The sequence below is a fragment of the Scleropages formosus genome, chromosome 11 (assembly GCF_900964775.1).
Source record: "Scleropages formosus chromosome 11, fSclFor1.1, whole genome shotgun sequence".
Lineage (NCBI taxonomy): Eukaryota > Metazoa > Chordata > Actinopteri > Osteoglossiformes > Osteoglossidae > Scleropages > Scleropages formosus.
Genome location: NC_041816.1, coordinates 24,606,579 through 24,621,138, shown reverse-complemented (window position 1 = coordinate 24,621,138; position 14,560 = coordinate 24,606,579). Strand labels below are relative to the sequence as shown.

At 49.9% G+C, this 14,560-nt stretch overlaps 1 protein-coding gene across 1 annotated transcript; it reads right to left on the bottom strand.

The window, feature by feature from the left end:
* Nucleotides 1-367: 367 nt before the first annotated feature.
* Nucleotides 368-14,240, bottom strand: pnpla2 (patatin-like phospholipase domain containing 2). Its single transcript, XM_029256172.1, has 9 exons — nucleotides 13,987-14,240; nucleotides 13,182-13,414; nucleotides 11,432-11,497; nucleotides 7,893-8,102; nucleotides 5,442-5,502; nucleotides 3,893-4,105; nucleotides 3,323-3,455; nucleotides 2,983-3,105; nucleotides 368-976 (listed from the first exon to the last, which is right to left on the bottom strand). The coding sequence occupies exons 1-9, from the start codon at nucleotides 14,171-14,173 to the stop codon at nucleotides 667-669; spliced, it is 1,536 nt and encodes a 511-aa protein (XP_029112005.1). The 5' UTR covers nucleotides 14,174-14,240; the 3' UTR covers nucleotides 368-666.
* Between the last annotated feature and the right edge of the window lie 320 nt (nucleotides 14,241-14,560).

Here is a 14,560-nt window from a genome sequence, read left to right as displayed (position 1 = left end):
GCACTCTCCTTCTTCTACCTACACAGCCCTCCGTCCCTGTAGACCACCTGCAACACCGCGGCACAACGGGGCCGCTCTTCAGACATATCTCTTTACAACACCGTGGGCACTTTGGATTTGGTAAAGCATTTCTTGTTATGTCCCACCCCCCAGAGTGTAAGATCTGCCTGCTAAGGAACCCCCCCACCTGGAGGAGAAACATACACTCTGATCACACATGTGTCTCTGTATATCAATTCATGCTTATATATGTATTTTGCATCAGTGTATGCACCTCTCAGCGAGCGAGTGTGTATACTTGTTGAGTACATCGTTTACCAAAAAAAATTTCTTTTTAATTTACTCGGGCCATGCTGAGTTTAAAAAGAAAAAAAAAAAAAAGTGTTACATTTAATGGAAAGAAAAAGAAAAACTTGTTAGTCGTTACCCAGTCGTTGCGTAGCTGGAGCTTTTGTTCCAAAGTTTACCAGTTTACCTCCTCAATCTGAGGGCATGACAAGTATAAAAAGTCGAAAGAGGGCCAGTAAGTGGCAGAACTTTTAGCGAAGGTCCAGCAAGGCACTTGATGTTCCCTCCGGCACTGTGTACTTTTGGAGGGAAGGCTGCTTCTGGGTAGAAAGTTCTGGGCTGGATTGTCCACAGCGGAATCTGTGCGTCAAAGGGACCTCAGGGCTGGGGGGACGGGGGTGGTGTGGGAGGGCTGAGGCCCACGGGCCGCATCACCAGCCCCTCCTCCGGCAGCCCTGGGAGGGATGACTCGCCCCCACATGCAGAGGGCTGGGTGTACAAGGAGCCCTGCAGGTCCAGGTTGACGCAGAAGATGCCCGGCAGCATCTGGCGCTGGTACTGGTCCAGCCGCAGGATGAGGTCCAGCACGGTGGAGCTGCCCCCGCTGACCCAGCTCGGCAACAGGGAGGTGGGGCCCGACTGGCTGGGCAGGGATTGGGAGCGTCGCAGTTCCAGTTGGAAAGAGAGCCTGAGAGAGAGCGGCAGGAGAACACGGTTTACAGCGACGCTTCTAGACGACATTTTCCCCGCAGCAGCTTACAACAATTTACCCATTTGTACCGCAGGGTAATTTTTACTGGAGCAATTTCAGGGTAAGTACCTTGCAAAAGGTTGCTATGGCAGGAGGTGGGATTTTGGTATTTCAAGGGCAAGGGAACAGCTTTAACCACTACGCCACCTACTGCCCTTATAAAGCCCTGCAGCTGCTGACCCCACTAATAGACAACTCTTTTCGGTGATGCAGTTGGTCCTTGACTGATGATGGGGTTCTGCTCTGATGACCGTGTTATACATCAGCTTCCTTGTAAATGGCTAATCCCCTTATACTCTATTATATAATCAATTAACATGCATGAAAGTTACATTGTAACAGGTTGTTGTTACATTTTTCCCCACTAACTTCATACATTATTCCTGTTAAAATAATACTAACAAAGAATAACAATACAAATACAGTACAGGTGGTCCCTGATTTACGATGGGGTTACGTTCCGTGAAACCCATCCTAATTTGGAAATATCGTAAGTCGAAAATACATTTAATACACCTAATACACACCCCTGTGTGACAGGCTGGGAGATGCAGATCGCTGCCTCTGCGCAGCATCGCGAGAGAGTATCAATCCACATATCATTTGACCGGGGAAAAAAAAAAAAAATTAAAAAAAAAAAATACAAAATTCGAAGTACAGTTTCTACTGAATGTCTATCACCAACTCACTATCAAAAAAAAAAAAAAAAATCCTAAGTCGAACCATCGTAAATCAAGGACCACCTGTACTGTATATTATATTGTATTTCATGCCACACTATTGCTTCCACTTTAATTTCTAAACCTGTTCTCTTTTGCTTATTTCCTCTTTTCCCTGCTAACCACTGTAAAACAAAAAAAAAAAAAAAAAAAAGTAACGAATGGAAATCACAAAGAAGCGTTGTGTAAATAAAATGTTTCGGTCAGTAATTTAATAACTGATGGAAAGATTCCCACACACACACACACACACACGTCTAAATCCACTTGTCCCAAATGGGGTCGCAGCAAACTGGAGCCGAACCCGGCAACACGGGGCGCAAGGCTTGAGGGGAGGGGACACACCCAGGACGGGACTCCAGTCCGCCGCAAGGCACCCCAAGCAGGACTCGAACCCCAGACCCACCACAGAGCAGGCCCAGGCCAAAGCTGCTGCTGCTGCGCCACCGCACCCCCGATAAAAAGATTGAGCGAATGAGAAAAACGGCATTTTGCAGCACTAGCCGATGTTATCGTACAGCAGAACGCTTCGAGTTAGACGTTACAAGCAAACGTTGGGGTTCGAACATAATGAAAGCCTGGTGAGATGGCTGTTGTGAGTCCAGATTGTCAGAAGTCGCATATGTAAATCAAGGACTAACTATAGGGTTATAGTCAATAAATTCTAACCCTGGCCACCGTATGGCGCTGCTGTGCCAATAGCTTAGAATCACAGCAGCGCCACACAGTGGTCAGTCTTAGAACTCATTCAGTGCACCACATACTGTATATGGTCCTGTTCACAGTTTACAGATAATTTAGAAGTATTTCTTTCTAAATCAGCACCAGATGCATGGATGTGTGACTATTATAGGTGACTCTCGCTGTAAGAGTGCAGGTAGATTTGGCACCAGTGTGGCATGGGGTCTGCACCCATCCTCACGCTGGAAGACGACGACAGCTTGCCGGTCCAACTCGGCACGTACAGCTGTTTGCTTGGGGTCCAGAAGCCCCTTCCAAGCGGTACTTCAACAGAACGCACCAGGGCAGCAGTTTGTAATTTAACTTCAGTTTCTGAATTAAATTACTGCAGTGTTATTGTTCCATAACGTTTACCAGGCAGCACGTATGCCTGGGGGGAATAAAAGAGAAAAAAAAAAAACAAAAAAAAAAACAACAGCTTCCGTGTGTGTGTGTGTGTGTGTGTGTGTGTGTGTGTGTGTGTGTGTGTGTGGTTATGCTCACCGTTCAGACACTTGCTGGGACACAGTCTTCCTGGCCTGACGCACAACACAATGCAGCACCTTCATCGTCTGGTCCCGCATCCAGCCCACATCCTCCTGCACATCCGGCAACCACTCCAGCAGTCTGACAGCAGGCGGGCGAGCGAAAACGAGAGAGAGAGAGAGAGAGAGAGAGAGAGAGAGAGAGAGAGAGAGAGAGAAAGTGAGATCCACACCCGCATACAGTGACCACACACACACACACACACACACACACACACCCCTTGACAGGTGGGCAGTCAGCAGAAATGCAGGGCAGGTAAGAGGGGAATATGCTCGTCTAACGGTCACCGCAGACCCACCTGACAGTCATGGACATGGCCGACTCCAGGGGCAACGTGTAGGGGATCAAGAGGGCCGAAGCCATTCTGACGGGCAGCAGGTTCCGCAGAGACTGCAACATGCCCCTCCTCTCCTTGCAGGCCTCCACCAGAGCTGCAGGGGGCAGCACGCAGACAGATGCACGCGGCCTTAGTCGGCACCGTATCAATGAAGAGTAAAGCGATTCGCAGACGAGTCATCAACGCAAGAACGGACGAAAACCGATCACGTGCTGGACGGCAGGCAACTATAGACAACGAAACCGATGTAAGGCACACGGTGACTATTGTATTTATTTACTGCAGTAGGGGCTCCACTATAATAAAAGCTGGTGGCGTAGTGGTTACATCTGCTGCCTTCTGACCCGAAAGTCACAGGTTCGAATCCCACTTCCGGTTGCAGTACCCTTGAGCAAGGCACTTACCCCAACCTGCTCCGGTAAAAATCTTCAAAAATGTCATTTTTGTTTGTAAGCATGAGGTCAAAGGTTCTCTGTGAGCAGAGAGTGAGTCACGTGACCTGTGGTACCTTCCTCTGCGTTGGGGCCTTACCGCGGTGCAGTCTGGGAGGCAGGTGGTCAAAGATGTGGTCCTCTGTAGCGGAGCCGGAGCTGCACACCGCCACTTGCCTCTCCTGCCTCTGGCTCTGCCCGTCCCCCCCTTCCTCTTCGGTATCGTCCTCCTCTTCCTCGTCTTCGTCCTGCTCCTCCATCCTTTCCACCCGCACGAGGAGGCCTCGCTGGGGTCTTCGGAACTGCAGCAGTCCTGCTCGCCAAAAACAGCAGCGCCCCCCGCAGGAAGAGCAAGCCATTACTCCACAGTGCGCACGCACGCACGCACGCACGCACGCACGCACGCACGCACGCACGCACGCACGCACGCACCCACCCCTGTGTGTTCGGCATCCAGAAGTGCAGACATCCAGTCCAGAGTCCAGCCGGGCCAGAGCCACAACTGATACAGTACATAACATCTCATTTATATTAAAGGTTAATTACTCGGTAACTAAACAGTGATATTAAATCTTATAAAAGTTTCGTTATTAGGGTAACAAATGTTCCTGATATTATGGGACAGCAGGTGGCGTGGTGGTCAGAGCAGCCGAAATGCACTCAAAGGACCCACGTTTGACTCCCACCTCCTCCTCCAGTACCCTTGATCAAGGTACCGACCCTGAATTGACACAGTAAAAACTGTCAGGCTGTATAAATGGATAAATCACTGCGAACAGCTCAGCGCCGTAAGCCGCACTGTTGAAAAAAAAAAAATGTATTAAATTAGATGCGTTTGTCTGTCTGGAACTTCAGTGTCGCATCCCGCCAATGGATGGCAGCACTAGGCTGGAGAACGTCTTTCTCCGCTCAAGTTATCGTCGTTTCCCAGCTGCGTTCGGTCACAACGGACGACTCGATATTGAGACCGCTTTTTGTTTCAAATTGCAAACTTCCAGCCTTGGCAAATTGCGCAGCTTAACATGCAACACGTTTCCACAGGAGATTCGGTACCCGAAAGGTAAACCCTCCTACATTTACATTCGTTTATTTAGCTCATACTTTTCTCCAAAGCAGCTTACAACGATTTACTCATTTATACAGCAGGGTAATTAACGAAAAGTACCGTTCTCAGGGGTACAACAGCTGGAGGTGGGATTCGAACCTATGACCTTCAGATACAAAGACAGCAGCTCTTGCCACTACGCTACCAGCTGCCCCCCTGTCAGCGAAAGTGATCTTACCCTCGAGGGTCCACTGTTTTACCCTGTATTACCTAGTATGCCCTACCCCCTTTATGCAGCAAGCAAGCGAACGCTACAGGGCTCTTAAACTTGAGAACCGCAGGCACTGAGTGTCCGAAGCCTCGCTGGGAGGTAAACGCGGAGCGGAAAAGCTGCATGTTTATTACACAAAGGACACATGACCCCTGTCACACATAACCGCTGACATTTCACTCGGAGCCTCCTTCCATCTCCCAGAGTTTCCGAGAAGGCCTCACGCTCACGCCGCGCTGGATAAGCTACGGTGCGCGTGTGAGATTCCGGGAAGCCTTGGCTCAAACGTCACGACAAACCGCACTGGAGCTCGGCCGCGGGCGACTTTCTCACCGTTCTTCTTGATGAAGTGCAGGGCATCCGTGTAACCCTGCTTACACATGGCCTTCATCACCTATAACCGCAAAAAAAGGAACACACATTACCACAGGCAGGTGTTGCCATTGACCAAGACGAACACATGAGGTTTACCCTGAACTGCAGAAAAAAACTGGGAAACTGAGTTAAAAAAAAGAAAAACAGTCTCATAGGAAAAGACAAAATATATTATATTTATCTGACACTTTTCTCCAAAGTTACTTAGAGTGTTAAGGTTACAATTATTTACCCGTTTATACAGCAGGGTAATTTTACTGGAGCAATTTAGGGTAAATACCTTGCTCAAGGGTACTACACCCAGAGAGGTGGGGATTGAACCTATGACCTTTGGAGCCAAAGGCAGCAGCTGTAACCACTACGCTCCCAGAAATATTCTTCATATGGTACCTCCTCTGTGTAAAAGTTTGCTTTCAAGCCTTTAAAGGCAAGTTCCCATGCATCTCCCCTCCTCGACCCGATCGCTGCAGGGAGACCTAGATGGAGCGGTCCGTCTTACAAGAGCTCCGAAATCGACAGCCTGAAGGTTCATGGTTTTCGCTCCAGTGCAGAGGAATGAGCTCCCTCTGTCCCTCAGAACTGCTGAGTCCTTCAAAATTCAAGAAGGTCTCAAAACCCATCCATTTCAGACCCTCTTCTCTGCTGACCTATCTGATCCATAAACTTGGGGGGGGGGGAAAAAAAAAAAAAAAAAAAAAAAGTATCTTCAGAATAGACAAAAGTCAACGTAAGTCTTACCGTTACTAACAACCCCAATCGGTGACTCAGAGCTAAGACCAGGCAACACGTTTACCACGTTCCACACGCATCTGCTTGGTTCCCTGAATCGGTGAACAGGTTTCACGCTCCTGAGACTGTCCTGGTCCCACAAATCACAAAGTTCACAAACATCCAACAGCAGTATCTTCTACAATGGTCTCATTCACAACACATCCTGCCCTTCTGCAAACATGGTTCTGGGAAAAATTACACTGAGACGAGGACTCAAATATCATATCGATAACACAACTCGCCGATCGAACCCTTGATATTTCGGCACTTACGGAACCCTGACTGGGACCCAACGGGGACTGTGGTCTACCTGCGTGATGATGTTATAGTCAAAACCCTGGTCCACCTGGTATCTTCAACGTTGCTCCATTAAACCATTTTCTCACAATGTTTCATTCGCATTTATTAATTTATCCGACTTACAACGTTAAACTACGTACAGTTATTTTCCCCGTTTACAGAGCTGGGCCATTTTTACCGTATCAATTCAGGGTAAGAACCTTGATCGCTACCACAGCAGGAGGAGGGATTCAAACGTGGGTCTAACCACTACGCCACCCGCCCAAAAGTCACATTCAGTCCAACGACGCACACTTGCGCACATACTGGGTCAGGACACTTTCTAGAACTAATTAAAGAGTGTAAAAAGCTCGCGTTTCGCCGCGATAAAGCCGTCGAATCGGGCGATAACCACGTAAAATGAATCAGCAGTTTCACCTGACATAAAGCGATGACACACGGTAGCATGGCGATGATGTCATTCATTTCTTCAGCAGCCACATCGAGGTCCGCAGCGCTACGGATTACCCATAAACCCCCAGTACGGCATCCTAACGATGAACATCGATCCCTTCACCTCCGTCGAAAACGGGCGATGAACCGCTTTAGCGACATGGTCCTGAAGCGTCCACTTGACTTTTCCATCCTGTACCTGTAGAGGAGCTCCTGCGGGCAGCGGTCAAGCCCATGTCTACAAAGTTACCTCTCTGTTGTGGCTACGTTCCAAAGTCTCTCTCAATTTTGCTTTCGATTAGCGAAAGCTCTATCTCACATATGCCGTTCTTATCCAACGGTCCGGACAAGAACGTTTCCCAGCAACCACGTGACTTGCCGAGCGCCAATAATGTCAACGATAAGAGCTGATGAGGCTGTAGAAAACACCCCAGACCTGAATCAGCACTTCGGTCAAAGCAGTGGCTCGCTTACCCGTCTCCATAGTTACGGCGCGTTACGATGGTGCAGCGGATAGCATGGCGGTTCGAGCTGCTGCCTTAGAGTTCAAAGGTCAATGGTTCGAATCTGTAATACCCTTGAGCAAGGTACCTACCCTAAATTGATCCAGTAAAATGACCCAGCTGTATAAATGGGTAAATAATTGTAGCCTTAACATTGTAAGTCGCTTTGGAGAAAAGCATCAGCTGAACGAATAAAGGTACATATAACAACTTACAAGTGATTATAACATTTGACTCACATAAAAAAGTATGTTTCCAGAAAGGACTTTACTGGGTGGCCTGGTTATTCATGACTGCTTCAGTCACTATAAATGTAACATTTTACAGGTTGGAGCTCATGCTATTCCGTGCGTATTTATGCACGACGGACAGCGTGCGCGAGCGTGAGCGTGCGTGTTCCTACCAGCGGGTCGGGCGGGAAGAGGGCGCGGGACACCCTGTACAGGTTGGTGAGGGTGAACTGGATGCTGGTGTTGGTGAAGCGCAGCTCGTGCAGGTTGGTGGAGCTGTCGCGGGGGCAGATGTCGCTCTCGCCCGAGAAGGGCGACACGGTGATGGTGTTCTTCAGCTCGTACTGCGGCAGGTTGTCCGAGATGCCCCCGTCCACGTACCGCTGAGGGGCAGGAGCGGAGAGAAGCCTCGGTCGGTCACGCAGCTGTACAATACGGTCGCCAGTACCCCTCCAAGGACACCGACATCGTACTCTGATTAAGGTATCATGAGATACAACCAGGAATGTTGACATATTTTAAAATTGGAAATAGCAGAGCGGAAATAGAGTTATGTTGTGTCACCCCCCCCGTTTCCTGCCAGGTGGGATTTACATGCCCCCCCAGCTGAGGACACAACACCCGCCGCATGCACCGAGGGAGCGCATACACTGAACTTTCCCCTATTTCTCCAATCCCAGCATGCACTGGGAGTTCTAGCTGTGCCAACCGCGATTGTGTCAATGAGCGTAGAGAAAGGGGAACCTACAATTTCTTAGAAGCAGGTGGCTGTTGAATGTACTCTTTATTGTACCTGTTAAAATGTGCGCGTGCGTGTACACACACACACACACACACACACACACACACACACACACACACACACACACACACACACACAAATAATAAACACAGACCTACACTTGCTTCCTAATGGACAGCTAGAAGTAAGACAGTAAAGTTAAATAGAAGCAAGCTGTCCCACGCATTTGGCAGAGTCCCAATCCGTGGTGTGTGTGTGTGTGTGCGCGCTCAAGCAGCGAGTGTTTCAGTTGACAGGAAGTCTGTAAAAGTCCGTTTCCGTGTGTTTTCTGTGTCGTGGGTTTCGGGGGGGGAACTCGGGCACCGTTCCTGTGTGCGTGTTGGGTCTGGCGCGGTCTGACTGAGTCCTACTAGATGTGCGTGTCGGAATAAGTTAGAGGACGGACTGCAAGACGGCAGTTTAATCTTTAGCCAGCGAGAGACTAAACAACCTTATGCTGCTCTGATGTCACCCGACCCGAAGACACGTGCGAGTGCACAAACAGCCGCGCACACACACGCACTCACTCACTCGTCCTCAGTTTGTATTCTTTAGTTATTTTCATCATTGGACACTGTGTCCACCCAAACAGTCACATGAGCACGGACACTTCCGACCGCTGTACGCCTACAAGACGGGGCCCCGTGTCTCCAGGAACCCCAGCCAGATACCACCGGGACCACTTTTGCTACCTTGAAATCCTCAACTTTCCCCCGGACGACAGCGTTACCCGCGTTTCCTTTTCGGTCATTTCAGAACAATTCACGCTTGTTTGTGAGAGCAGCCCTGCTGAGCCTCTCTCTCTCTCTCTCCGTGTGTGCGTGTGTGCGTGTGTGCGTGTGTGCGTGTGTGCGTGTGTGCGTGTGTGTTTGAGAGCAGCACTGGAAAAGATTCCCACATGTTTTCCAGGGAAGAGGCGGGCAGCGCAACTGCGGCCGAGATCACCAACAACAACGACCAGACAAAGAAAGAGACAGAAGGAGATAAAAGGTCGGATGGCTGGAGACAAGAAATTCAGACCAAAAAAGAGGGGGGGGGGGGAAGTCCAAAGAATAAAAGAGCAGGGACAGGAGACACAGGAGGAGGACGGACGGGCGGGTGGGGAGCAGAGGACGAGATGGAGAGAAAGTCAACAGTTGTGTGTCTGGCTGTCCACAGGACAGGTACATTTTACCCGTCCCATCAGACGCTGGACCCGTCCATCAGAAAGAGAGAAATAAAGTGTAGCTTTGAAAGATCCTTGTAACATGTAACCAAAGTGAGGAAGTCAGGGTGGCACGTGAAAAGAAGCATACAGACAAAAGGACAAAGAAATCGCTCAGTTCATCAATTAATTAGTTGATTGATTGAGGGGGGGAGGAGAAAAAAAAAAAAAAAAAAAAAAAAAAAAAAAAAAAAAACCTCAGTCGCTTTATTCCGGACAATTTTGCTCTCCTTCTCGTGAGAAAATTATTGCAAAACGAAAATGCTGACGAAATCACTCGCTTCCTTCCAGTCACGTTTTGGAATTGAACGCCTATATATTTTACCTTAATTTTTACCTTAATTTACTGAACGATTCTCCTGATCCAATTATTGAAATTTAAACAAATCCCCTTTCCTGGAGAGTGGGACAACTGCTAATGTCGACCCCCAAGTAAGAGAAGGAAAATAAGCGCAACCCAAATAAATTCAATGGCACAGCGAATAGCGCTGCTGTCTCAGAGCGCCCAGGTGGTGTGAGAGGACATGGGTTTGATCCCCACTCAGTCTGTGGGGAGTTCACATGTTTCCCTGTGTCTGTGTGGGTTTCCTCTGGGTGCTCTGGTTTCCTCCCACACTTCAAAGACATGCTGTCGAGGTTCACCCATAGTGTGTGAGTGACAAAGAGGGTGTGTGTGTTACACTGATGTATGGATGAGTGACCCAGTGTAAGTAGGGTATCCAGCAGTGTAAGTTACCTTGGTGAATAAGGTGTGTGGACTGATAACACTACACAGAGTTCATTGGAAGTTGCTTTGGAGAAATAAAAGTAAATTCAGCTGCATTAAAGGGGAAAGAGTAAGGGTACGATGGACTGGTGTCCCATCGGGGGTGGACTGACTGATCTAGGACCTGGTGCTTCCAGCATAGGTTCCAGAGCACTGTGACCCTGCCTTGGATGGTTGGGGACAGTGAGGGAGGGAGGAGGAGTAAACAGGATGGAGAAGCACATTAGAAGGGAGGAACAGAGTGAGAGGAGGAGGAAGTGGGCAGATCAGTGAGGAGCTTCTTGTCCACAGGAGACAGACAGACAGCGAGATGCTGCCGAGTGACTTGAACAGCAGCCTCCACCCAAGAGCTGGGGATCTGAGCCTTATGTGGCACGAACTGGCTGTAAAAGTGATTTATTTGCAAAACAGTGACGCATCGGAATGGTGTCTGGAATGCACACAGCGGTACCGAGGAGCTCTCTAGCACAGTAAAAGAAATTGTTTGCTCAAAACACTTCGGGAGGAACGGTGAAGGCACTGATTCTAAGGACCTGGGGCAGAATTGGGGCAGTACAGGGGCACCGCAAGCGACCTGTTTTTACAGCCTACAGGGTCTCAGTTTTGGCTCCGGTGTAGTGGAATGAGCTCCCTCTGTCCCTCAGAACTGCTGAATCCCTCCCACCATTCAAGAAGGGTCTCAGAACACAGCTCTTTGGGACTCACTCCTCTCTTGGTCTAATCACTGCTCCGTAAACTGGCATCACGTCGCCTGTCACGATCGCCGCTGTGTCCCTCTCAAGTTTCCCACCTCTGCTGATGTCAGAAAAGTTGTATGTAACTGTGCTCTTATGAAGAGGAAAGAGATGCAGAGAGTGAGGGTAAAAGGAGGTAAAGAGAGAGGCAGAGTGAGGGTAAAAGGAGGTAAAGAGAGAGGCAGAGTGAGGGTAAAAGGAGGTAAAGAGGTACATGGGACACTTACTACTCCCTGCAGCGCAGGAGGGATGAAACCACAGTAGACTGGAATGTAAGCGCTGCACACACAGGCCTGCGAAGAGAAAGATGCCGTTGACACACCTGTGCTCCCGACACACACACACACACACACACACACACACACACACACACACACACACACACACACACACACACACACACACACACACACACACACGCGCGCGCGCACACGTCCCTACAGCGGCGGTTGTGCCAGAGTACACTGGACCTACAGGAAGAGGTCCGGGACAGTTATGAACAACAATCGGACGGGACGTTAAGTGGCCATTTCTGACTTTTCCATCACAACAACTGATGTAGCGGTGAGAGCTGCTGCCTTTCGATCTGAAGGTCGCAGGTTCGAATCCCATTTACTGCCACAGTACCCTTGAGGAAGGTATTGACCCAGTAAAAATGACCCAGCTAAATAAAGGTATTTTGCTTTGGAGACAAGCGCCAGCTAAATTAATAAATGTCACAAAACGTTAAAAAAAAGGAAACAATCATGTGTTTTCCAAGCTGTCAAATAAAAATGTTGGTTACAAAGTTTTTCCAGGAAATCGTGTTATCGGCAACCAGCGTCACAGTCATCGTTGCTATCTTGCCAACGGGCGTTTCAAGGAAAGGCGCACAGGGGGTCACAGTGCAGGCTGACGTCTGTCTAGCGGTGTCCGGAACGCGATCCGCCTCGAACCGTGAGCCGGCTCTACTGGAGTCAGTCTCAGGAAAGTGGCGCTTTACCGTTGGCACCATTTCAACGTTTCACTCAAAGCAACGAAAACAACTGATCTGTCTAGAGCTCACGTGTAAAAGTGTGTGTAGGGGACAACGGTAGTGTGTTTCAGAGCAGACGCGCGCGCACACACACACACACACCTGTTACAACTTGGTATTTTAATATGGGATTGGTTCTTTATACAGTTTTTTTTTTTTAATACATTTTCCTTTACAGTTGTTCCTGCGTTGTTCTATTATTTTAATTATGGTTATTATAGGGTTTGTTTTCATGTGCTGTGATTTATCTCCACTACTCAATTTCTGGATTCACACCGCTGCCTGTATAACAATTGTAACCTTCGAGTTGTATTGTCACGATGAACACAGTGAAACACAGTCCTCTCTTCCTACACTAATACACACTGGGAGTGGTGAGTGTGGTGGGGGGGTGGGGGGTAGTGAGAGGTTCTAAACAAATAAAAGAACAATGCAGGACAAGATAATATAGGACAGCACACTTCACAGTATGGGGGGGATAAAGGTAATGGTGATCTGTCACATGTCCTATGCACTGTTTGTGTGTGTGTGTGTGTATATATACATACGCCCCCCCCCCCAACATCTAGTTCAGAGCTCTACTGTTACACTGCGCCACTACGTCTAACCTGAAGCACATCAGTGTTTCGGTGCTTGTTAGTGAGGACTAGTCTAGGCAGGATGTAGAACATTCACACTGCCACCTTTCCCCAAAACGACTCATTGCGTTAATCTACTTACAGTGATTTACCCATGTATACAGGTGGGTAAATTTTACTGGAGCAATTCAAGGTAAGTACCTTGCTCAAGGGTAGTACAGCAATAGGTGGGATTTGAACCAGCAACCTTCAGATGCAAAAGCAGCAACGCTAACCACTACGCTACCAGCTGCACGCGGAAAGAGAGCGGGAAGTGTGTATCCCTGTCTCGGCATGTCAGGGCGTGAAAGGGAAGCTCGGGAAACCTGCACTCGGCTTCCTCACCTGCACCAGGTCCTCATTGCTGCTGAACTGCGAGAAGAGCACGTTCTCCCCGTCCGAGACGCGGGTCAGCGAGATGCCCAGCCGCCCTCTGGCGCGCACGTGGGCATCGGGGGGCAGCGTGCGGTACAGCAGCTTGCGCATCATCTTCACCAGGTTGAAGGAGGGGTGCATGGGTCCCAGGAACCGCTTCCGCGCCTCTTTGGCCACGTCGATGATGCTGGCCCCCGCCTCTCCTGGAAAAGCGGCAACGTGACGTGTCGGCACTCAGCTCGGGGGGGGGGGGCGCACACACACAGTTGAAGAGCAACCCGGGAGATCACTCGACATTTACATTCCGCTTTACGTATTTATGCAGCAGGGTGACCTTTCCTTGGGTAGCTAGAATCTGGGTCCTTTGCGTGCAAAGGCGGTGGCTCTAACCACTGCGCCCCCTGCTGGACTGACTGACAGACACACACACACACACACACACACACACACACACACACACACACACACACACACACACACACACACACAAAAGCAGGCCACCAGGTTACACCTGCTCCCACAGCTCCCACTGTAATGCTTCCTAAACCCACGTGTAATCTGTCAAACACCAAGTGGCTCCAAACTAAGCGCAGAACTGGGTCTGTGACCCGGATCGAGGCCCCCCCCTCCATCCCTACCCGGCACAATGGGGCCCTTTGTTGCGGCTCCTTTCGGTGACCCGGCGCGAAACAGCCCCGTCCCTTTCGGAGCCCATCCAGCGCCTCCCCCCCGCCCGCCGTTCCCGCAGCATCCGCGTCGCGGGACGGGGACCCACCGAGACACGCGCCGGTGACGAGGGCGGACGCCGTGAGCGCGCCCGCCGACGCCCCGTAGATGTGCCGCGCGTCCTCGACCAGGAAGGGCGCCTGCTCCTGCAGACAGCTCGCCACACCGATGTGGTAGATGCCCAGGAAGCCGCAGCCGGCGAAGGAGATGTTCCAGGGGGAGTCCAGTGGGAACATGATGAAGATGAAGATGATGATGATGATGATGATGATGATGATGATGATGTCGGCGGAGACACGTGCGGCGGCGGCGGCGGCGGCAGCCCGCTGCTGTACACACACACACACACACACACACACACACACACACACCGCTCGCGGCTGCCGCCGCTGCCTACATTCTTCAGAAAAACGAGTGTTTACTGCCGATCGCCAGTTAGGAGCGGAGCCGGTAGCTGCTGCCGTCCAGCTTCCTCTCTGTTATGTTACGCTGCGCTGCGTTTGTGTTTTTCTCCTTTCGGCTTTGCTGTTTCCGCGCTGATCCGTGTCCGTATATATATGTATCTGTTCCCCGCGCGGCCTCGCCTCGTTGTTTACTCAGCGCGTCAGCTGTCTCTATTCTCA

Bases quoted from the DNA above. Each gene is read 5' to 3' on its own strand.
- pnpla2 (XM_029256172.1), bottom strand. From the start codon at position 14,173: ATGTTCCCACTGGACTCCCCCTGGAACATCTCCTTCGCCGGCTGCGGC. The intron at 13,415-13,986 runs GTGGGTCCCCGT...CCGCTTTTCCAG, and splicing joins CGTCACCGGCGCGTGTCTCG to GAGAGGCGGGGGCCAGCATC. The intron at 3,456-3,892 runs GTAAGGCCCCAA...TGCCCCCTGCAG, and splicing joins GCCTCCCAGACTGCACCGCG to CTCTGGTGGAGGCCTGCAAG.